The sequence below is a fragment of the Leptopilina heterotoma genome, unplaced genomic scaffold, assembly GCF_015476425.1.
Source record: "Leptopilina heterotoma isolate Lh14 unplaced genomic scaffold, ASM1547642v1 Lhet_409, whole genome shotgun sequence".
NCBI classification, from domain to species: Eukaryota; Metazoa; Arthropoda; class Insecta; order Hymenoptera; family Figitidae; genus Leptopilina; species Leptopilina heterotoma.
Genome location: NW_025111070.1, coordinates 365109 through 391655, shown reverse-complemented (window position 1 = coordinate 391655; position 26547 = coordinate 365109). Strand labels below are relative to the sequence as shown.

The 26547-nt window shown below is 28.2% G+C and overlaps 1 protein-coding gene across 1 annotated transcript in view; it reads left to right on the top strand.

Annotated features, from left to right (window-relative positions):
- The window catches only part of LOC122506326 (zinc finger protein 629-like), a 46619-nt gene that overhangs the window by 2536 nt on the left and 17536 nt on the right, over positions 1–26547 (top strand). Inside the window, exons 2-5 of the mRNA XM_043618441.1 lie at positions 7833–8135; positions 9117–9329; positions 14884–15107; positions 25305–25455. Of these exons, the coding sequence (XP_043474376.1) occupies positions 7833–8135; positions 9117–9329; positions 14884–15107; positions 25305–25455 (891 nt within the window). The remainder of the gene's footprint in view (positions 1–7832; positions 8136–9116; positions 9330–14883; positions 15108–25304; positions 25456–26547) is intronic.

The window sequence follows — 26547 nt, the reverse complement described above, 5'->3', positions numbered from 1 at the left end:
CTGAAAGGAAAGGAAACTCAAAAATTAATAATAATAAAATAATCATCTAATTAACAAATATTCCAATACATTTTAGTTTTAAGCTCAGTATTTAATTAAATAGCATATAAATATTCCAAAAATCAGTGGCATATATTTAATCTTAAAGTAAGAATAATTTTTTCCTTATTGTTTAATTCGCCACCAGTGTGATTTATTCTGTTTTAAAAATTTTTGAATTTACATAATAACAAAAGCGACAATAATGATATTAATAATAAAAATAATAACAAATATTGTAATATTAAGTGTAACAATAAAAATAATTTATTTATTATTTAATTAAATTAAACAAAAATTAAATTCTGATATTTCAAAATTTTTTACTCATTATTTATAACCGAAGATGCATAAAAAATGTGAAGAATAAATAAAATAAAAACAAATTAAGAAAAGATAAAAATTATAATTTTGATCGTTTACTATATATATACTCATCATCAGGGATTTAATTCATGAAAAGATCATTTAAATTAACAGATGTCATCATCATAGGTCGCAAAAGAAATATATCTAAATAATCAAAGTTTCGTTTTCAAAAAATTGTGAATTATTTTCATGCTTGAGTAAATAAAATATTTCATAGTATCCATTCAGACTAATTGATGTAATAATGTTAATAATTAATAAATAATATTCACATTTATATACTAGTGACTTTCTTGATTTCGTTAAATTTTTATTTGTATACTATATTTTATAAAAAATGCATTACTCTAAAAAATTTAAATACTATTGAAACTTAAGAGGAATAAATTTTCTATTTTGTGCTACAATATTATATTATATTTTATTATTTTTTTATAATATAAAAAATTATATTATATTGTATTTGTATAACTATAGTTAAATAATAATATACCGTTTTTAATTAAATGAAAAAAATTAATTAATTATGAACATATATAAATAATAAAATGTATAATATAATTATAAATATTTTTACATCAGAAAATAATGCAATATGATATATATATATTTTTAGACTAAAAATATAATATAAGTTGTTTGTATCAGTCGGTCTACAAATGTTGCTGTAAAGCATTTGGAAACTATTGGAGAAATGGAAAATTCATTTCTATAAAATAAGGATTTTATGAAGTTCGAGACCATCTGTTACAGCATTAACACGATGGAAATTTTTATTATGTTGATGATTTAAAAATAAGTCCCTTCCTTTTCTGAAAAGGTGATATTTGTTAAATTTAACAGATCGATTCTTGTACTTATTCAAAGTATATATTATATGTAGTAATATCATAATTAATAATACGAGTATAATAAAATTTATCTAAAATATAACAACATTATTTCTAATCAATTGACGTGACACAATCAATTGCTTTTATTATTTTCTCATTATTGTTATTAATATTATAATATAATATAACAGCAGTTGAATTTGTCAATATATATTAAAAATTATATATTATATATTAGGGGAGCGCAGTCCTAAGTTGGCCGTGGGCCTAAGTTGGCCACCCTGCATTTTTCAGAGATGGTATACTGGTCGAATCTATAATTTTGTGGTATGATATATTGATAAACCATGATATAATTTATGGACCTAATTTTAATCTAAGATTTTTCTATGCATTGTGAGGACAATAATATTGTTTACGACCAAAAAAATTTAATTTTTCTTTTTTTTCGAGAGCAGCTACAAGAGATAAATAATTAAAAATTTCTAAATGAGTGTGTGCGCTAGTTCCTTTATTTAATGTTGTAATAAGAGGTTCTGTTGATTTTTTAATTAAATTTTGTTTATTAGCGTAATAATTTGAAACTTGTAAAAATCTACAGTGGTCCTAAGTTGGCCACCTATTGTTTTTGTTTGTTTTTATTTAGGTTTTACATCTTTTTTGTGTTTTTCATCACAAGAAAGACCGTAAAAGTGTAACGTAGGAATTAAACAAAGACAAAAACAAAAAAAATGGTTTAAAAAACATTAGAAAAGACATAGTACAAAAACGCCTATCTCCACAGCCATCCACCACTGCAAATAAATTAAATAAAATAATGCTTCATTTTCTAAACAAAAATAGTTAAATAATGCGTTTTTATTCTCCTAAATGTATCAAATTTGTAAAATTTCTGCGTAATTGAAAAGAATATGCATTTCTTCCTTATACACAAGCGAAAAAAAGTGGTGGCCAACTTAGGACCGCTATTTCTGAAATGTCCAAAATGCAGCTTTTCACTATTTATTGTATTAAGACTACAAAAGCCATTCTAAAACGTTCTAAATACCACAAAATTATAGCAAAACGATCTCTGAACACTAATATATACTTGCCAAAGTGATTAAATTTCATTTTGTTACTATTTTCGAGCAATTTGCTTAGGCGGCCAACTTAGGACCACTCTCCCCTATATATTTAAATTATTATTATTATTATTATTTTTTATTTATTTTTTTTTGCTTTGGGACTTTTGGGAAATCTGCCTACAGATACCTTGGATTCCGCACTCCAAGATTATGTGGGGTTGGTAAAATGAAACAAAAGGAAATATTAAAAAAAAAGATAAATAAATAAATGTTATAATAAATATTTAATAAACTGGCGACCTACTACCAGCCCGACCCACTAAAACCCGTAACCCTTCTTCTGGAGCCCTTTCTTAAAAGATTAAGAATTAAAATCTTAGCACGTGGAATATATTTTATGATAATAAATCTTATTCACTATTAAATAAGTTATTTTTATCTCAAAATATTGGCATTCAATATATGCTAATTAAAAAAAGACACTATGTATACCAATAAGTTAATGCGAAGCAAACTTTAAATTCAAAGTGGTTCAAAATTTCCATACAACACAGTATTAACCTTCAATTATTTCCACCTTTGAAATAAAAAATTTCTCTCCGGTAATGTATATATATATATTGTTATAATTATTATAATATATTTAGTTTTTAATAGTCAAAGAATATATTTACAATGTAAAAGAATAGTTTGATTTAATTTAAATGTATACATATGTATGTTTATTAATATGTATCACAAATTAAAATATTGAATTGATGAAATCAAATTAAACACCCAACGGTTTATTTGTAACAGAAATCTTATAGGCTTAAAATTATGAAATTCAGTAAAATATTCACCTGTGACACAAAATATTTTATTGTCTAAATTCTGGGATTTGTTAAATAGACTTTATACATATTATTGGAACAGATTTCTGTTGTACATATTTTATATTAATCTACAGTGAGAAGTCAAAAAAATTCCAGAAGAAATATTATGTAATAAATTTTAACTGAGTAAATTAAAAAATATTAAAAATGATAATAATTATTATTCTATACATATTAATTTAAATTAATTATTTCGTTAATATTTTTAACATTTTGTTAAGAATCGTTTTTATTGTTAATATTGCTATTAGTATAACAATAGTTATAATTATTATTTTATTTGTATTTTTTTATTCTTTATTAATATTATTTTTTATTTCATTGTTATTTTTTATATTATCATAATGTCGTTAGGCAAATCTTAATTTTAAAAATCTAACAGCGAAAAGCTTTCATAACCACATGAATGTACAATAATTTTTTTACAGTAATTTGATGCTTGAGCGCCGTTAAAAGCTTTAATTGTCTTATTAGCAGATTGTTGGAGATAGGCGCGCAACCTATTTTGCCGTGCCGTCTATAAAAATAGAAAATAAATATAAATGAGTATATATTTAATAGTTTATATAATAAGTATGTAAAAGTATTCGATTTTTTTATTTGACATTGAAATATAATGAAAAAATATCCCACTGGAAAGCGTCATATAAAAAAAAATATGAAGATAAATTTTGTTTTAAATAATAAAAAATGTTTAGAAAATAGAGTTTACTAAATAACTAAAATTTTTTTTGAGTTAAGAAGCTTCCTTTGAATTAAAAAAAACTTGATAATTTCTAAGCTAAGAAAATGTTCTTTGATTTTTTTAAGTAAAAATATTTTCTTTGAATGAAAAATTATTTTTTACCTAAAAAAACTTTTTTTGAATTGGAATAAATTTCATTAATATGAAAATTCTTTTTCAGCACTGAAGAAGCTTTTTTTAAATTAAAAACTTCAGTTGAGTTACAAAAAAGCTTCAATTAGTTTGAATTTTATCGATTTTATAATAATTTAATTATTTAATGATTAGATTTAAAACAACTTTTTTTAAATAAGAGAACCTTTTTTCTAAGTGTAAATAATATATCACTGAACTAAAAATCTCTCTTTAAGGCGTACTTGCGTTTGCGAAGGCAAAAAATGGGCCCCACTTAAATGTTTTTTTTTCACAGTCATTTTATTTAAAATATTAAAAACGATTTTTGCACCTTAAAGTACATTATAAAAACTAAAAAAAGAAAAAATTGTTTCGTTTTTTAACCGTTATTTACGATTCGTAGAGTGCCTCAAAAATTGTCGATCTCAAATTTGTAAGAGTTTGCGGTGCCCCGCATAGAGCCTCTCCTGACTGTCTAAAATCAAAAAAACAAAATTTATTCTTTAGTATACATTAATACCTAGTGGACGTATATGATGAATTTAAAAAAAAGTAAAAAAAAACGAAAATGCGGTACTTTTAAAGTCAAAAATTGAAAAGATCAAAATCATCATTTCTTAAAAATTGACTTTAAAGGACCGCATTTTCGTTTTTTTTAACTTTTCTTTAATTTCATCATATACGTCCACTAGGTATTAATGTATACTAAAGAACAAATTTTGTTTTTTTGATTTTATACAGTCAGGAGAGGCTCTATGCGGGGCACCGTAAACTCGTACAAATTTGAGATCGCAATGTTTGGGGCCCTCTACGAATCGTAAATAACGGTTAAAAAACGAAACAATTTTTTCTTTTTTTAGTTTTTATAATGTACTTTAAGGTGCAAAAATCGTTTTTAATATTTTAAATAAAATGACTGTGAAAAAAAACATTAAAGTGGGGCCTATTTTTTGCCTTCGCAAATGCAAGTACGCCTTAACCAAAAAATATTTTCTTCTTTCCGTTGAAATTAAAAATTAAAAATTTTGTTTGTAATAGAAAAATCCCTTTTTTGAATTAATTTTATTAAAATTTTACATAAATATATATTTCTATATATTTTGATGAAACGTAGGTATATATATATATATATACTTATTTGAACTAGAAACCATTATAAATTTTTATTTCTTTTATTATATTTGAACAACCACACTCGATCAACGTTTGATATTATATTCAATGTAATTTTGTTAAGTAAACTTTAACTGGAGCATAAAAAGTTTATTCATAAATCAATATACACTTTACATTCGTCATTTCTGATGATTATGATGATGATAATGATAATGTTAATAATGATAATAAAAGAAAATGAAGAGAGCGCCCACACGTTAAGGAATATGTCAATTAAATTCACTTTAGTTATATAATTGCTAGTAAGATAATTAACAAATATCACATTTCCATTTTTCTCAAATTTCTTCATTTTCTTTATTATTAATATCATCACTATTTTATTATTATTATTATTATTATTTTTAATGTATGTATTTTTATGTATATATGTATTTTTCATTTTATTATTCCGTTTCAATTATAATTTCAAAAATTAAATAATTTCTTTTTTGATGAACAGATTTAGTATCAAATGTTAATTTACAAAAATTATTATTAACGTTTGAATTTATTTATAACTAATTTAATTTGCAAACTTAAAGTAATGTTTTTACTTATTGGTGGGCATATTTATCAAGTTTTTGAATTTTTTAAGAGGTGTTATTTTTACACATATATATCGTGAAAATATAAAAAATTTGAATTTTTTTTCAATATTCTAAAAAAAAATTTGTTACTTATCTCAGAAATACATGAATATTTTTTTCGTGAAAGATAACCTTCGAAATGAAATAATTATTGGATTTTCAATTGTTGTAACAAGTGCAAAAAAACAAATCTACCTGTATTGTTCTCTCAACCAAAGCGTAGAGAAAAATTTCATGTGTCACTTGTTTAAACTAAGAGAAATCAAAATATAAGATAACAATATATGTTTTATTAGTTGAATTTAAACGCGCGAAATAACATTTCTTGATCAAAGGCATAATATGCAATCTCATTTCCGTGAATTTAATTTTAGAATTCATTATTATATAATAATTTAATTTATATAATGCTTGTAATGGCAATAAATGTATTACTCTAATAATAATAAATTAGAATTGATATTATAATTCTTATCAATTGAGACATTAAATTAAAAAAATTTAGACTTGATTTTTTTTCTTATTGAAAAAATAATGTGCCATTTGAAATAATATGTAAAAATTTGGCCTATTTTTTTAATTTTCAATTTAAATTTTCTGATAATAATTTGCTTCTATTATAATTAGTTCTAAAATAATTTCAAAGCAAAGCAATATTGAAATAAACTAATTATCGAAATTTGTTTATTACTTCTGATAATTTTCTTTTGATGCGTATGAATGCAAATAAAATGGATAAAATCAGAAAATAGTTTTCTTCCGGATTTTCAAAACGAAATTATCGCCCTTTGTGTCAATACATATTTTTTAACGATTTTGCTGTATTATTTTCATTATTGAGCTTTGCCATTAATGGAAATCGTCTCACACACACACACGACATTATAAAGCTCATCGTCGGGGACAATCACGTCCCTTCAACATTGGATGATATTATATATCTTTCTATCTAATCATTTTGAACGATGCACGCACTTTGATATATCCAATTCGTTTCACTTTTTATTTCTTCCTCCATTTTTGTATATATATATATATATATATTGACGATTATTTTCCTGCGATAAGGTAAGAAAACAATGCCCTTTTTTATTTCAAAAATCTAACGATTTTCTCGTCCCCTAATTGTAATTTCTTCCAATTAAATAAATGCGATGATGTAAAGTGTGCACGCAGCATTATGGTATATTAGTGGGAAAAAAGTTATCGATAGTTTAGAAATATTTCTTTATTTCCCTTTATACTGTTTTCTTTTCTTGCACGGAAAAAAAGTACAACTGAAATGGAGAAATTTTTCGCCATAACAGCTAAACATTTCGTCAAAAACGAGCGAGCGATATTGGCATTATCGCTAGAATCGCGATATTGAATTTTACTTGAAAGACAACCTAACCCTAAAATTATTTTTAATTTTTTTCAATTGTATGTTTCAAATTATAACCATATGAAAGTAAATTATTGAAATTAATACTGTTTTAAAACTAAAAAAACACAAAACTGATATTTATGCTGTCAAAAAAATTTCTGGGTAGGAGCCGTAGGAGCGGTAGGTTTCCATAAACATCAAATATGGCTGACGAATTGCACTCAACCAAAGTTCACTATCACTGAATTGGCTAAACTTTCGGCTAATGTAGTTAAGCTTAATTCCAAACGTGGGTTATGTTGTTCTTCATTTTAATTATATTCCCAATATTGCTCGTTTGCGTCATCAAATTTTTTTCCGTGTGCAAATTTTAACTTACATTGCGTATATAGATATCTTTGAATTGAATGCATATTTCAATAGTACGAAAGGAGTTTAAAGAGGAGTGAAACGCAAGTGTGGAGTGGGGACAAAGAGAGCAACAGAGAAAAACTGCGATGTCTCGCTCACTCTCACTGCTCTACTCCAGCGCCTGCGCTCTGAATTTTTTTTAATTACAACGATTCAGCGGCAATTTAATTGGCTACTTAAATATGCGATGTAAATTCTGAAAATAAATCCACCTATACAGCTGATGTAAAACTGAAAATAAAAATTGTTCTTTTCTGATTAATTGCAGAGACAGTGTCGAGATCCTGGTACATAAAACCAGAATTGCACTGCAATCCGGTGGGTGTTCCAGCGGGAGCATTGTCGCCGCCAGCGACACTCTCGCCACCCAACAGTCCCAGTGTTTTACCACCTTCACCCTGGAGTCCAGGTGGCATTGGTAGCAGTAGTTCGAGCAGTACCATCTCAAATCCATCCACCTTGAGTCAACCAGCCCAAGATCGACTCAGCGCGTTCACCATTGTTTCCGGATACAATCCGGAACTACAACGTTTTCCCACTCTACCCGTTTCCTCGCAAGCTGCCTCACGAGGTTTGTTTACTATTTAGATACAAACAATATTTTTAAACTTTATATTTTTTCATTTTATTATTTTTTACTTATACTTTTAATTACTTTTTTACACGACAAAAAAGTTTCACCTGGAAGAGCTATAAGTTTCTCTAGAATAGCGATTTACTGATATTTTTAATTACTTGTTATATTTATTTTCTATTTTTTATATTTCCACTTCTTTTCTATTACTTTTCACCTAATTTTAATTATTTTTTATTATTTATTACATTTTTCAAATTTTCTCATTGTTTCCCTTTTTTTATAAATTACTTTTTATTTATTAATTATTTTTCTTCTTGTATTTTTTATTTTTTAATTTCTTTTTTCACTATTCTTTTTATCAATTCATTTTTGTTCACGATACGAGTATATGATCCATAATATTATTTGTAATAATCAAAAAAATTTTGACGTTCCAGGTTTTAAAAAATATACATATTATTTTCCATTTTGATTTCATAATCTATATATCTATAAAAAAAAGTATGTACACAAAAACAATATTTCGTAAATTCACGCAGTTTACACACCTGCAACTTTTACTAACTTATTAATTTTATTCTTTCTTTTGACAGTGTTGCCTGATACAAATTCTAAACGTGATAATAGATAATGTTTTCTATTTTCTACAATTCATTACATTCTGGTATAATATAAATTTCATGTTTTTATAGAAATCTTTCTCTTATATTCTACTAGTTTCTCATTTTACTTTTTACTAAAGAAGTTCTTAATAGACAATAAAATATCATGCTTATTTTATAGATAAATTTGAACATGTGAATATTTGGGAAATTATCAATTTGTATGTAATGTGAGTAAAATCGTGGGATGAGGGGGAGGAGGAGAAATTTTAAGTAGACATGAAGCAAAATGTGTAATTTGTAGCCCTTAATCCCTGTACATACATATTATAGCATTCTGCGTTTTTTCAATGACTTGATTCTTATGTTACAGAAATGCGTTGCGGTTTAATGTATGGGGGATATGCGGCGAGTACTGCATGGTGGGCCCACCATGCTGTAGGCCTTCTGTTACCTCATTCCCTCATTCCTCCAAGAATCCCCTCTCAACAGACGAACATCACCAGTTCACCGGTTCATCCTGAGCCTCTGAGTCCTGCGAGGGCCACATCACCCCGTAGATGTACACCAGAAAAAGCGAAATTCGGTGAGTACTTGCAGCCCTCCTTTTCTCTTGACTTCATCGCATTTTATTCAAAGAGGATTTTTATTTTTGGTTACAAATTTTTTTCAAAAATTAGTACTGTTGATTTAAAATTTTTAAATTACTTTGCTCCTTTTAATTTAAAAATTTTCTCCTCGTTCATTAAGTGTAAGTCCAAGTTGTGAAATGTAAACAAACCAAAAGGTAAACAAACCAAACACAAAAATCGCACTTTTGTATCAGCCATTTCTTCTACAAAAATTAACATTTTTACACTTTCTCTACAAAAATGGAAAGTGTTTGATTAGGGGAGACTAGGTGCAGTTGTTACAATTTTGATAAAAACAGTTACTGTAATTAGAGTTTAACTCCAATTTGTTTCGTCAAACATTAAATCAAAGGTATATTATCTAGTTTAAAAAGGCCATAATTGATTTAGCTCTATATCTATTATTTAATTAACTAGAATCATTTGAGTGACAGCGTGTAAATTGTAACAACTGCAGAAAGTGAATGTCGGTTGTTACAATACCAAAAATCATCTATAAAATTTCTAAATTGAAGACAAATAATTTTTTATAACCATTTTTATTAATTATTTTTAATTTTTGACTCAACGTAATAGTATGTGACAGTTCCATAGAGATGGCAGCATTAATATTGTTTCGAAATGAAAGAAACTTAAGAGGAAGTGACACCTTTGACCCGAAAAAAAAATCGAATTTTTTTTTGTTGCTTAAACGATACTTTATAATGTGTAGAATAGAAATTATATCATTAGAGATGATTTCGAAGTTATTTTATGTGAAAAAAATCAAAATCTGCAAAAGGTGTCCAAGAGCGCTTCAAGTGCTTTCAAAACTTTAAACGCGTTTTTCTCGAAATGACGTTTTTCAAAACGGTGGGCAGTCTAGCTAGGAACAGTTTTGATCGGATTGACTTCGGACAAAGTTTTTTTTGATCGTCATTTACTATAATGCTTTCGAGTACGTAGCGGATTTTTTTTGGTTTCTTTTTTTTTTTTGGCAACAGATTTTTTGACAAATTTTCGCCCTAAAAATCGACTTTTTACTTCAAACAACTGCTAAATACACCAAAATTAATATTTTTAAAATATCCTACGTACTTGAAAGCTAAATCTATCTCAGATTCAGAAAAACTTTGAATTTTTGATTTAGATTAAACGGTCTAACCGGAATCTTGCCCACCGATTTGCTCTGCAGAGAAAGGAGACCAACTTCGGCGCCCTCTATAGACAACAAATTTAAACTTTTTTTACGAATAAATAAATTTTTGTAAACTTAAATAGTTAACAAATAAATCCCTCAAAACCAAATTTTGTTTACTTTATTCCCGTGTCTTAAAAAAATTCATGAAAAACCGGTTCAAAAGAGGCCTCAAGGTGTCACTCCCCCTTAAAAATTTTTTTTTTATTAATTTTGAAGACGAATTTAGAAAAACCATGAGATTTTTCATAAGAAATGAGTGTGATTACATTTTTGACAAATATTTTACATTTCAAACGAATCTGCTGAATTTTGGAAAAAATATCCGTTCTCATTATCACTTGTAACAATTGCACAACAGGTACATTTTTTACAATAAAACACTTTATTAAAAAAGTATACACTAAATGTGGACAACCAAGGCAGTTTTTTAAAGCTTAATCCTCATAGAATTGATATTAAAAAAATTTACTTTGTTAAGTACAAAGGTCTATTAATTATTTAACAAATATCAGGCAGAGAAATATTTACTTTTGGCCTCTAAAAACCAATGTACTTATTTTTTTACTTGTAAAGCTTGCATATAATTTTTTAACATATTGCAGTAAGTTCGTACATAAAAACTAAACATTTTTCTCTTTGGAACCCCATCTCTATAACTAACTGTTTCTGAGATATTCCATTTGCACAACTGCACAGCATAACAACCGCACCTAGTCAATGCATTCTTAGTAAGTTCTGCGCATGCGCAGAGAGCAAAAAAGTCTCAAGTCGCCAAAAATTAAATTGTTTGACTATATCAACCGCATGGACGATGAAGAAGGTTTTACCCTTTCCCTTGTAATTTCAAGGAGGAAAGGGAAAAATTTCTCTTTCCACATGTTGAACGTCCAATCGCTCTCTGGAACTTCTTCATCATCCGTCCGGTTGATATAGTCAAACAGTTTTATTTTCGCAACGCGTCAAAAATGCTATTTTTCAGGTCATTTTAATTAGTTATTTTACTAATTGCTTTTTATTGCTCATAGTCAAAAATGATTTCATTGGACATTTTGACACTCTAATTTTCTATTTTTGTAAAGAATGTGTAAAAATATTAATTGAGGCCTTGGATCCAATAACTCGCCCGACGCTCGAAGACACGCGCTAATACCAGTCGGGTAGCAGTGAGAGGCCCAGAGGCGCTCACTGCTCACTGACTGGCAGTTGCGCGTTCCTCCGAGCGTCGGGCGAGTTATTGGATCCAAGGCCTCAATTTTTGTAGGAGAAATGGCTGTTACAAAAGTGCGATTTTTGTGTTTGGTTTGTTTACCTTTTGGTTTATTTACATTTCACAACTTTGACATACCCTTTTTTCCGCCAAAGGACTTTCCAAAGTATCGTTTCCAACCCAATGGGAAATTTACAACTGGCGTAGTACTGCGCCAGCACTGGCAGCACTGGCGGCAAGGCTGAGAGCCAGCACTGGCATGGCACTGGGATGATAACGCCGTCTGGCGCTGCCGAAGTACTGTCTGTCAGTGCTGCCAGACAGCGCTGGCGCAGCACTGGACCAGTGCTGGCTGAGAATATTGCCGCAATAAATGCCGTATTGCTATTAATTAGTCGTAAATTCATAATTATAAATAATTTAACAACAAAATGGTAAATAATATTAATAAATAGTTATTATTCATAAAATATTTCTCTTCTTAAAGAAATTGTATTAAAGATGGAGACTAACAATGGATATAGTAAATGAAGTAGAAAAAAATTGTTTATAACATTTAAAAATTAAATAATAAACAATTACAGTAAGTGTGCATTAGATTTTCATATTTTAGTACCTAACGATTGGAATCTAGAAATATCGCAAACCTATGAAAATAAACAAAATTGCTGACGAGGGGAATCGAACCGACGACCTACGGACCAACAGACTAACGCTCTAACCACTGTGCTAACGACACGTGTGTACAGTAAAGTATTAATATCTCAGTATCATTCAGACATACAACTATTGAGTCAAAGATGAGAAAAAAATTGGGACACGTTAGAAATAATAAATTGAAATAAAATAAATTAAACTAAATTTTTAATAATTAAATTAAATTACTTTACTTATTGCATTTAACATTTTACGTAATTCTTAAATTACGTGGTAATTTTTTAATAATTTTTTTTTCATAGTAAAAGAAGTATAATAGTATTTTAATAGGAACCAAATTATTATTGACATTAAAGTTTAAATTTTGTTTATAATTTTAATTTGTTTAAATAATTTATTATTTACAAAATTAGACAATTGTGTTAAATTGTTATTATGAAATTTAATAAGAATAAAAAATGAACAACTGAAAAGTAAAATATTAATTTTTTTTAATAAATTTATATTTATAAACATTGATAAACTTTTTTTATAATTTTTTTCAAGTTTATGTCAAAAAAGCAATGTTGGCAAAGAGCGTTGTGAACAATTTTTCTATACTCAGCCAGCACTTGCCGCCGTGGCTTGTCCAAGCTTTGGCGAAACAAAAATTCTGTACTGCGCCAGCACTAATTGTCGAGGCTCGGCTAGACTACGCCGAACAATCGTCTGAGTACTAAGCCAGTGGTGAACATCGGCACTACACTGGCATTTCCCATTGGGAATATACAGAATAATAAAGTAGAAAGACAAATTCGTAAATTCAAATCGACTTGCTCTCTTGAATATATTTAAAATTTTCAATTTCACGTTTCTCCTTTGTGTTTCACTTCCGCCCTTTTCTGCCCAAATGATATGAACGATTACTGTCACTCGATATATTTTCAAATGTAATATTTTTTTGGTCTCATCCTGCTGCTGGGATTTTTTCCCCTGATTTATTTTAACAGAGAATTTTTCGTTTCTTTGATTTTCTTTCGTCCCTTTTTGTTTCGTAGTAATATAAATGCGGGCAGGTACTTTATTTACTTTCCTTTGCCCTCTCACTTACACCTTTCTCGTTCCTCTTCTCCTTCTGGCACGCTCGCATGTCGCCCACCTGTCGGCAAAAAGAATCGAGAAGCCACCGTAAATTCACTTTAGGACAATGCCTTCTTCTTCTGATTCTTTTCTTCTCATCGTCTATTTCTAAAAATTCACTTCCAAATTTTAATCTACGTTTCTTCTACATCCATAATATTTATTTTGACGCGATTCCCAGAGCGTTTCTCTATATTTTCTAAAAAATAAAATCCCGACTCAAAATATTCTGTTCTTTTTAAATGAGACGTTGATCACAAAACCACTTTTTCTCCCACTTGCCCTTAAATGAGTTTAATATTTAATATATTATGTGACGCGCTCCAAAAAAAGGTACCTAAAAGGCAATAAATTTTAGGTTATGTTTGTAAGTTTTTGAATGAAAATTCAGAAAGGGGATCAACTCACAATATAAACCACTAGTCTTCATTAAATTCAAAATATTCAATTAATAATAATAATAATAATAATAATAATAATAATAATAATAATAATAATAATAATAGAAGGAAATAAATTTATCATTCGGTAATTAAATATTAAAGTTGAAAGAAGTTAACAATTTTTCCGAATCAATCTCACAAATAAATAAAGTCTCTTGATAAGCTCATGGGTTTCATACACGGAAAAACCTTTAAGCAGTCTGCTCACCCGAAACTTATGCGTCAGCGCCACCACTAAACTTGTTCATCTGCACTCCCAAACTGGGTGACCAACGTACTCAGTTGTAATTTTCTAAACTTTTTAGGAAGTTTGTCTATCGAAAACGGTAATGCTACGCACCCAGTGGCGGGCGATCAGACTTTCCATGCAGTGAGAAGCGAAATTTTGTGACAGTGGGAAGACAGACTTCTCAAAGGTTTTTCCGTGTATGTATCGACAGCACAGTTGCCCTAATCAGCATGGTGGGATCCTTAAGAAACTTCCTACATTATCATTGAATAATGTAGGAAGGGATAGTATACGTCAAGGAACTCGGAGTGCATGTAGCTCAGTGGTCAGAGTAGTCTACCGCGGCAATAGAAAGATCGTGGGCTCGTATTCCACAATGCTACCGTTTTTTCTGAGTTCTTTGATAATTTTGAAATTATGAATTAATTTCGAAAATATTTCTTAGATTAAGCAGGTTTCTGTATTAGGGCAGCTGTGCTGTCGATACATATGTAACCCATGAGCTTATCAAGAGATTTATTTAAGAGATTTTATTTATTTGTGAGATTGATTCGGAAAAATTGTTAATTTCTTTCAACTTTAATAAAATAATAATAATAATACAGTTTATATTTAAAGATACGAAGCAAAGAAATAGAGATGAAAATTAAAAATAAGAATTTTCGAATTACAGATGAGGAAGCACCGTTAAATTTGAGCACAAAACCCAGTGATGTTTCTTCAACGAATAGTCGGAAGAGCGAAATCTGGTCACCTGGCTCCGTCTGCGAAAGAGAAGCAAGAGAGACGAGGGTACCCTCTGATCAACATTCCCCTTCGGCAACGACGCCGGTAATCACTAGACAAATTCACCACTCCCCCCTCACACCACCCTCGTCATCCGAGAGAACCTTTCAGGTAAGTTACCAAAACTTTTTTTTACCCTAAATTCATTCATTTTTTATAAACTTTCCAGCCCTCAAATCAACGAGTTCCATAGGAAACAAAACACATTCAGTAATTTTTTTTGTATTTTATAAAATAATTTTTGTTTCTATTAATTATTTTAAGGTTTTTAGTTTGGTAATTACCAAATATTTAATTAACTCTTTAAATTTAATAAATTCTTAAAAATTTAAGGAACTTTCTTTAAAACTGAAATTTAAATGAATATTCCGCAAAGTTTAATGAATCATTTTTTAAAGGGCCTAGCGGAGTAAGCATGTAAAATCGGCCCCCGCTCAAAAAAATTTGAAATTCTTGTTACATGTTGTTAGCATTAAAATATAATTTTTCACCAAATATTTTTTCAAAAAATGCATTTTTGTAAGAGTTATGGAGGGGAAAAGGAAAATAAAAAATTTGTTTTTTCTCGAAAACCACTGGATCAATTTGAATGAAATTTATACGTGTTTTTGATTAGCTCAGTCGTCTCGCTTGGCGGACGTTTTAGAACCAAGGGTAAGTACCCTTGGTTCGCGCCCATTTGGCTTGGTATTTTTCCGGCACGTGAGATAATCTGAGCGGGAGGTTTGACGTCGAGGTACCGTCGATTATTGTCCGGTACACACTATTAGAACTAGACTGTCGATAAACCGGTTGTATTCAGGAGAGGTTTTCTACAGTTTCCCTCTCCACTGTCGAGAAAACCCATTAGATGGGTGGTCCAGGCAAATGCGAGTACTCCTAATTTCAAGTCGTTCTGTAGACGCAAAATTTAGCATTAAGTTTAATAATGAGGAAATTTGTAAAGAAAATTACGAAAAATGTATAAACACTTGTACCCAGGCGGAAATTTCCAACCGGCACGGATCCTAGCCCGTACTGACGCCGGTGTAACTGTACTGGCTCGGAACCGCCTGCCAACCGAATGTGAACGGGCATTCTACCGAATAGTGACTAGGCCAGGAGCGCGCTGGCAACCGGCTCGGAACTGGCATTCTACCGCCCGCTGACCGGCCGGGAGAAGCCGTTCCGTGTATAATTCAACCGGCTGGGACCTGGCACTCTACCGACCGTGGATTTTTCATTTAATAGCCAGCCGAGCGCTGGCATTCTACCGACTGACAACCGGGTCGGATCCAAATGATAATTTCAACAAATATCAATACAAAAAATAATAATTAATTGCAAAAGATAAATACTAATGACAATTCATTGACAGTTCACTTTACACATTTTTTTATACACTTAAACGCAATTTTTTATTACATAGACATTTGAAAAATCCTAACGCTTGGGGGTACGAACCTACGCCTAACCGAATATTTACACACCGAAATCTCGCACGCTAACCACTATGCTACGCTCGCATGGGACTCTCAAACCTTAAATGCTTTCAAGTCTCACTAGCTCAAATAAAACTTGTCGAATAACTACGCGTCAATGCTACAGCTATATTTTTATTATTATATAATATATTAAATAATTGTATCTCAATATAATAATTTTGAACATAATAATATTAATAATTTTAATTAATATCACAATAATAAAAAATTTATTATCATTGAGATATTATTAATTAACATTAATTTTATTGAGAATTAATAATAAATTATTAACATGAATATTAATATTTATTAATATTTATTAATATTAATAATTTATTATTAATTCTCAATATTATTAATTAATAATATCTCAATAATAATAAATTTATATTAATATTATAAATTTATTTATAATAATTATAAAGTATAAGTGCACAACAAATTTTTTTAATTGTTTAATTTTGAAAAAAGTCTCAATAAATAATTACTTAATATTTTAATTAAATTCATTTATTAATTAATCATTATTTTCTAAAATAATGCAATTAATTATTGTAATAATTATTTAGTTATGACACATTTATTGAAAATAAATTTATAATGTGATTTATAATGTGACAATAAATGACGACATCCGCAGTCGGATCCGGCCCAGCACCGAGCCAGTACAGACTTAACATATCCGTCATTCTTCCGACGCCGCAGAAGAATAAGATCCGCCGGCGGAAGAAATCCAGTACCGAGCCAGTACTGACAATAGTGGGAAGACGGATCCGACAGTCGGAGCATAATCTGTACCGCGCCGGTTGCTTTTTCAGATCCGAATCGGTACAGACCGTCGGTACTTGCGCTCTGTACGGGCGCGGATCCCAGCCGGTTGTAAATTCCGACATTCGTCCGACTTTTCCGCCTGGGTATAGCCAAGTATGTAAGGCTGAAGACAGGTGTACAAACTAATAAAATATACGTGGGGCAAAATTTCTCAAGTGTACCAATGTCAAAATTGCAAGTTGTTGGATCGGGCTAATATTTTCACAGTATTTAGTACTATGTATGAGTACTTAAACCACTAAGTATTATGAAATTTTATAAAAAAAATTGTAGAAGGGGGAGGGGGTTGAAGATTTTGGATAAGTATGAACAGTGAGTTTTCTAAAAAATCGTAGCTTCTATATTATAAAGTAAAAAAAATTTTGACCTTTATGTTTTTAGTAGGTTTTTTCACGCTCTTTCAAATGGTAAAAAAATTTTAAAAAAAAATTCAAAATTTAACCCTTTTTTTTTAAAATTAAAAATTTTTTTTTCAAGAAGGACCCTTTTTTTCCTTTTTTTCTGTACCAAAAGAAAGCTTAAGATGTGTACTTTCAATAACTAAATCGAGAAAAATGACGTTTTTTTTGTTTTCAAATTATAAATTATTTAATTAATAAAAATTGAAATATTTTACAACAAAATAAAGTTAACGCAATTCTGAAGTTAGTACTGTAAAGCACTACGAAATCCGCATCTAACGAGTCCAATATAAAGTATTTTGGATAAATTGACGTTTTATAAATAAATATTTATAAAAATTAATTAACAAATGAATATTATTTATAAAAATAAAGATAAAGTGTTAGTTTTTTTTAAACAAATGTTTATACAATTATACTTTTAAAAAAATGTATTCCAGTTATTTGTAATAATTGTTTAAATAAAATATTCAACACGTCCCAGTGAGAAATTGCCAATAGACTTTAATCGGTCCAATATTGGTTGCCGTGCTGGGCGCCGATTGACTCCCAATATTGGACCAATATGGGCTGATGCTTGGGATGTAACGGGTTCGCCAAGCATCGGTTGTTAATATTGGTCCAATATTGGCCGAATATTGGCAACCAAGAGAAAAAATTTTTTTAAATAAATTTTTTTAATTTAATAATAATAATAATAATAAAAAATTAATGTTTCTAATTTTTGTTTAATATATTTATTTGTTTAATTATTTATTTTTAATAATTCATGTAATTAATAAATAATTTATTATATATAAATTATAATTATTTAAAAATGCAGCAACTATTAGGAAATAATCGAAATAGCATTCTGCAAAAAAATTCTATCATTGAAAAATCAATGATAGGCGAGAGATATCTGCGTCATTAAATAGATTCGCAGATGATAGGCAAGAGATATCCGCGTCATTAAACAGATTCGCAGATATACTCTGGTCTCGCGACGAATCTCTCGATACTTATATACACTGGAGTCGCCGTGTCAGTTGCGAGAACGGTTACAGCGTCCCTCTTTCGGCAGAGATAAGAATTGTCACGTAAACTGCTAAATCGCTTTACCGACGGCCTTATTATACCCGCAGTTTACGTGACAATTCTTATCTCTGCCGCAAGAGGGACGCTGTAACCGTTCTCGCAACTGACACGGCGACTCCAGTGTATATAAGTATCGAGAGATTCGTCGCGAGACCAGAGTATATCTGCGAATCTGTTTAATGACGCGGATATCTCTTGCCTATCATCTGCGAATCTATTTAATGACGCAGATATCTCTCGCCTATCATTGATTTTTCAATGATAGAATTTTTTTGCAGAATGCTATTTCGATTATTTCCTAATAGTTGCTGCATTTTTAAATAATTATAATTTATATATTATAAATTATTTATTATTTACATGAATTATTAAAAATAAATAATTAAACAAATAAATATATTAAACAAAAATTAGAAACATTAATTTTTTATTATTATTATTATTAAATTAAAAAAATTTATTAAAAAAATTTTTTTCTCTTGGTTGCCAATATTCCGCCAATATTGGACCAATATTAACAACCGATGCTTGGCGAACCCGTTACATCCCAAGCATCAGCCCATATTGGTCCAATATTGGGAGCCTTTATTGGACCGATGATTGGTCTCTTGGCTTCCAATATTGGACCGATATTGGACCCGTAAGAACTTTCTCACTGGGACCTTATGCGTGTGTTGCGCTGCATAACTATCTTCCTGGCTTAATATTATTTTACATTTCTAAAGAATATTTTTTTTATTTTTTACATTTTTGATGTAAGAAAAGATGATTTATTTTTTACATCAATAATTTTTTATTATTTTAATAGTATTTATTATTATTAAATTATTTTTTAATTAATTTATTAGGAATTTTTACAAATATTTATTTATAAAACGTCAATTTATCCAAAATACTTCATATTGGACTCGTTAGATGCGGATTTTGTAGTGCTTTACAGTACTAACTTTAGAATTGCGTTAACTTTATTTTGTTGTAAAATGTTTCAAATTTTATTAATTTTTATTAATTAAATAATTTATTATTCGAAAACAAAAAAAACGTCATTTTTTTTGTTTTAGTTATTGAAAGTACACATCTTAAGCTTTCTTTTGGTACAAAAAAAAGAAAAAAAAGGGTCCTTCTTGAAAAAAAAATCAAAAAAATTTTTAATTTTCAAAAAAAGGGTTAAATTTTGAATTTTTTTTCAAAATTTTTTTACCATTTGAAAGAGCGTGAAAAAACCTACCAAAAACATACAGGTCAAAATTTTTTTTACTTTTGAATATAGAAGCTACGATTTTTTAGAAAACTCACTGTTCATACTTATCCAACCCTAATCTTCAACCCCCTCCCCCCTCTACAATTTTTTATAAAATTTCATAATACTTGGTGGTTTAAGTACTCATACATAGTACTAAATACTGTGAAAATATTAGCCCGATCCAACAACTTGCAATTTTGACATTGGTACACTTGAGAAATTTCGCCCCACGTGTTTTATAAATTAATAAGAGGAATTTAACAAAAAAATTCAAAAAATTTTGACCATAAAAAACCCAAAAAAAATTTCTTTTTGTCCTTATTTGGAGATACTACTTTGGAATTTTTACAGAAAATTCTCCTAAATGTGTACTTTTGAGAAATATTTTTGTTAATTTTTTTAATGGGGTACCACATAGTGAAAAAAATTAAAATCCTAGGTGGCGAATCATTCCGGCTGAAGCACAATGTATCCAGTAACTGATTATTTTTAAATTTGCTTGAAATTTAGTAATTATGTGTTTTTGGGATCACTCATTACGAATTTAATGTTAGATTTTCAAAATTCAAAATCAGCGACCCCAAAAACCCCCGAGTGACAAGTTTAAAGCGAATACGGTGAATTTTTCAAAAAGTCGTCCGCCATATTGGATCCGCCATTTTGAATTTTGAAAATCTAACTTTACATTCATAATAAGTGACCCTAAAAATACATAATTACTAAATTTCAAGCAAATTTAAAAATAATCAGTTACTGGATACATTGTGCTTCAGCCGGAATGATGCGTCACCTAGGATTTTAATTTTTTTCACTATGTGGTATCCTATTAAAACACATATAAATTTCATTAAAATCGATCCAGTGGTTTTCGAGAAATAACAAATTTTTGATTTTTCTTTCCCCCTCCATAACTCTTACAAAAATGCATATTTTGAAAAAATATTTGGTGAAAAATTTTATCCTAATGCTGACAACATGTAACAAGAATTTCAAATTTTTTTTGAGCGGGGGCAGATTTTACATGCTTACTCCGCTAGGCCCTTTAATGTTTTTCTTAAACCTTAATTTTATTAAAAATTGAAAGTTAAAATTTGAAATTAGAGGAGACTAGGTGCAGTTGTTACAATTTTGATAAAAACAGTTACTGTGATTAGAGTTTAACTCCAATTTGTTTCGTCAAACGAATCAAAGGTATATTATCTAGTTTAAAAAGGCCATAATTGATTTAGCGCTCTATATCTATTATTTAATTAACTAGAATCATTTGAGTGACAGCGTGTAAATTGTAACAACTGCACAAAGTGAATTTCGGTTGTTACAATACCAAAAATCATATATGAAATTTCTAAATTGAAGACAAATAACTTTTTATGACCATTTTTATTAATTATTTATAATTTTTGACTCAACGTAATAGTACGTGATAGTTCCATAGAGATGGCAGCATTTATATTGTTTCGAAATGAAAGAAACTTAAAATTTTTTTTTGTTATTAATTTTAAAGACGAATTTAGAAAAACCATGAGATTTTTCATAAAAAATGAGTGTGATTACATTTTTGACAAATGTTTTACATTTCAAATGAATCTGCTGAATTTTGGAAAAAATATCCGTTCTCATTATCACTTGTATTTTTTACAATAAAACACTTTATTAAAAAAGTATACACTAAATGTGGGCAACCAAGGCAGTTTTTTAAAGCTTAATCCTCATAGAATTGATATTAAAAAAATGTACTTTGTTAAGCATTAAGATATATTAATTATTTAAAAATTATCAAGCAGAGAACTATTTAATTTTGGCCTCTAAAAACCAATGTGCTTATTTTTTTACTTGTAAAGCTTGCATATAATTTTTAAACATATTGCAGTAAGTTCGTACATTAAAACTAAACATTTTTCTCTTTGGAACCCCATCTCTATAACTAACTGTTTCTGAGATATTCTATTTGTAACAACTGCACAGCGCAACAACCGCACCTAGTCTCCCCTATATTAAATTTTAATTAACTGTACCTAAAAAAATTGTTTATAAATTTTGTTTTCTTTATTCAAATGAACTGGAACTTAAGGATGAAATGTTTTCTTTTTAATTTTCTATACCACAAATCATGAAATTAACTGTGGAAAAGTAATCTTGATTCACGTGACAAGTAAAACATTCTTGTTGAAGTGTACTTGAGAAAAAATCAAAGGTCCCAGGAGCCTCGTAGATCTCAGTGGCGGCAAATAGAGACCAGTGCAGTTTAAAGATGAAAGATTAAACTCGCGATAGTCTGACTTTCGAGGAACGTAAAATGAATATCGATCCTAGAAATCTCACTTTACCTTACACTACACTTGTCCACAAGATGAATCTTCCAAATGACTTTTTTCCTATACAAGGAGTTTTGACCAAATAAGTGTTAGTTGCAAAAATTAGTATTTCAATTTCCTAAAGTGTATATATAATATACTATATGTACATAGGAAAAAATTTTCTAAAGAAAACTGATACTCTTCTTTTAGAAGGAAATAAAGTAATTTATATATATTTTTTTATTTTGATAATTTAGAATTTTAATTTTCTATCGAATATGTAATATTCTTTTGCTTATTTTGTTTATAGAATTATAAAATTTTTTGTTAGGTAAATATAAACTAAAAATAAGGAATACTGTTTTTAAATCTGAGAATCAATTGGAAATTATTTTCTTATTAGAGGAAAATTGTAAAGGAGTGAAGTCGGTAAAAAAAGTGTTATCATTCTAAGTCCCGTGAATTTACCCTGGCATAGTTGTTTTATGACAAATATGTGGAGCTTCCAACTGCGGTGATCGTAAAACGTTTCGATTTTCCATAAACTCTTGCAGTTAAACTCGACTTCAATATTTCTATCTGCGGTGACAATATTAGAAAATATATTAATATTGAAGGACTTGACAAATCGATAAATCGTAATAATTTTTTTTAAATGTAACTGATTGTTCGAAAAAAATTTGTTTTGTTTTTCGAAAAAAACGAGAAATAAAGGGCAATATTTTGTAAAATCCAAAACTAAATTTTTAATGCACTTTAATAATATAAATTATTTAGCATATAATCGGGCAATTTTTTGGCTTAAATAAAATTTTGCATTTTTTTACTTTCTTTTACATGAAAATATCCATTTGATGTCTTTAACACACCACAACTTGAGTTCAGAAGAAAAAAAATATCAAATACTTTTTGAAATAGGTCGTTGGCGATTTGAAATTTTTGAAAACTGACCGCAAAATAGTAATTATTGAATCCAAAAATCCGCTTGTAAAAAGTTTCAGGTAAATACGGTAAATTTCTAAACATTCGTTCGCCATGTTAGATCATCCATTTTTAATTTTTGGAAACTGGCTTCAGATTCGTAATTGGAAACTTCAAATACCCTGATTAATGAGATTTCATCGAATATGGTCCATTTATATTAATGAATAAATAAATAAATTATAAAAAATTAAGGGGAGAAAAAATTAAATTTTAAAGCTATATTAGGTATTAGAAAAATGTCATGATGACTTAAAAAATAAAATTTCCACAAACTTTTTATTTATACAAAGATTTAAATCTTTATGTTTCTTTATGTGACGTCACATAACTGATACACGTATTGCATTTGAGTAAACAGAAAATTTTTGAACTTAAATGTAAAATTAAGGAATTTCCTGCATCAGGAAAAATGTACAGTTAGTCATTCACTCACTGAAAATCAAAATTTTTTTTCGTTTTTTTAACTGAAAAATGTTTTAAATTTCAACACCTTTCATTTTTTTATTTCTTATATCTATAAACAATTTCAAATTCTAAACTCTCTTCGTTTTTCAGTCAAAAAAATATTTATTAATTTTTTTAAAAATTTTATATTTAATTATATTAAAAAATACCTAATAATATAAAATAATATTATTTAATTCAAAATATTATTTAATTGTAAAAAAAATTAAAAAGTTTCTTGATTTTTCAAAAATACACAAGTTTTATTATTAATAATAATTAAAATATTAATTTATTAATTTGCAAAAGTAGTTAACAAATATTAAAATAAATTAAAAATTTAATAAATTTCTCGATGTTAAAAATTGCTTTTAATTTTCTTTCTTGTAATTTGTATATAGTTCTTGGAGTGAAATTTACTGTTTGCAAATCTCAATTATTCATCAACAGGCAATGAACGTCGTCAATTATTATAAATATATTCTTTGTCTTGATATTCTACAGGAAGTGATGAATGCTTTACGGGCAAAGTTGTTACTTCTTCCACACCCTTTGACGCTTTATCTTTCACACAATTGGCTTTATTTTCTCGAGATTTATTTTCTCGCTCTTATACTGAATTTTAATGCATTTTCACACGACGAATAATATTCAATAATTGCAATAATAACTTTTTCGCGGTATCAGTAAATATAATTTTAAAAAAATTGAGTAAAATTGTTATTAATATTTTTTTATTACATTTTTTATTATTATTATTACTATTACTAATTTTACTATTATTACTATCTCTTACTATTATTAACATGTTATTACTATTTTTATAGTACTTTTATTTTTTTCTTCACATAAAGTACTTTTTCCCTGTAAAAAAATGATTCAGCTTATTAATAAAATTATTCATTTCCATAAAATGTAGAAGGGGAATACTTAAATTTATTAATAAATCGATTGGAAAGTGATGGAATGATTCAGAAAAGTTTTTGTATAGTGATAATGATAATTTTATAGTAATAGAAGGACATGCACGATATGTATACATATTGTATATATGTAGATAAAAGTACACGATTCTGTGAATACTTATGGTTCATTGTTCAATAAAGCAAGAATGGATGCAGTATTGTCAAGACTGGCGCCTGTGACAATAATACATGACGAGAAAACGGTGCTGCGTAAATATATGCGCGTTCGGCATTATTACTCGATCACATTTAGTACAATAAAAATAAATTTTAAAGGATGAAATAAGTCATTAATTATTTTTATTATAACCTAAATTGCAAATTTGAATTATATATTTATTACTAGTTTCTTTTTTATTGTTCTTTTTTGGGTTACTAATTTCTATTAATATTTACTTATTAATTTTTATTTATTATTTACTTACTTGTTAATATTATTTATTAAATATTACTATTTAGTAACTTTCATAATTATTCAGCATACTTTAATAAAGAAATAATTAACTATTCTTCAGTAAATATTATTATTTAATAAATTTACCAATTAAATATTTAATTTATTATTTGTTTATTAGTAAAAATACGTTTTTTTTGTTTTAGTGTAAACAGTGCGGAAAGGCTTTTAAGAGATCTAGCACATTAAGCACACATTTATTAATTCATTCCGACACGAGACCATATCCTTGCGACTATTGTGGCAAAAGATTTCATCAAAAGTCCGATATGAAGAAACACACCTACATTCACACTGGTGAGTCTTAACTATTTTCATTAATTTCTTATGATTTTATTTATTTATTATTATATAATAAATAAAACAATGGATAAAAATTATTGCAGTAAATAAATAGATAAATATAAATAAATATTGAAGAATAAGAAAAACAATTGAACAAAATTAAAAAGAAATAATTATAAATAAATAAATATAAATAAATATAATTAAAGAATAATTGTTTTCTACAAGTTTTTAAAAAATAATTTTTTTCCAATTTCTAATTATTATGAGAAAAAAAAATAATAAGTTTTGTTTTACGAGAAAATCATAAACTTACATGTGGGAAAGATAAAATATTTTTAAGGTGTTGGTAAAGCGTTTTAGATTACCATCATATGAAGTATATACTTGTCTTCATTTGAGTAAAAATTGTAAGCGAAATAAAAATTCACTTACATATAATATACTATATGTACTTTGCCCAAAGTTTGTGCGCGCTCATATATAAGTTAGATGCGCTAACATGTATATGTATATTTATCGCTCGTTTGGAAAGTATTAAAGGGCACCGGTAAAAATTACAGGTTACTTTTTCCGGTCGCGCGCAATAACGATCCAATGTTTCGTATACATAAACATACACACACATGAGAATAAGCTTCACTAACTTCAAAAGTGTTTTTAAATTATGCACAAAGACGCGCCTCGTTAATGTTACAGTTCACTTAAGTCAGTCATAAAAATTTCTCAAAATTCTACAAAAAAGCAGAAAGAAAAAATTGTAGAATATACTCAAGAAAAAGGGATAGAGAGAGAGAGAGAGAGAGAGAGAGAGAGAGAGAGAGAGAGAGAGAGAGAGAGAGAGAGAGAGAGAAACAGACAGGAGAAAAAATCTTGTAAAAATCCTTGCGTTTATTGTAATTTTAACACCTGCCGAAAATGTAGTGATAAAAATGTGTTTGTATATTCTGAAACAGTTTTTGAACAGTTCTGAACAGTTTTTTTTTATTTTGAATTCAGTTTTTGCCGAGCTAACTCTAAAAAAACGAAGCTCGATATATAGAACACTTATAAATGAAAGTGTCACTAAAATATTTACAACCCCCTTAATAAAATTGAACTTTT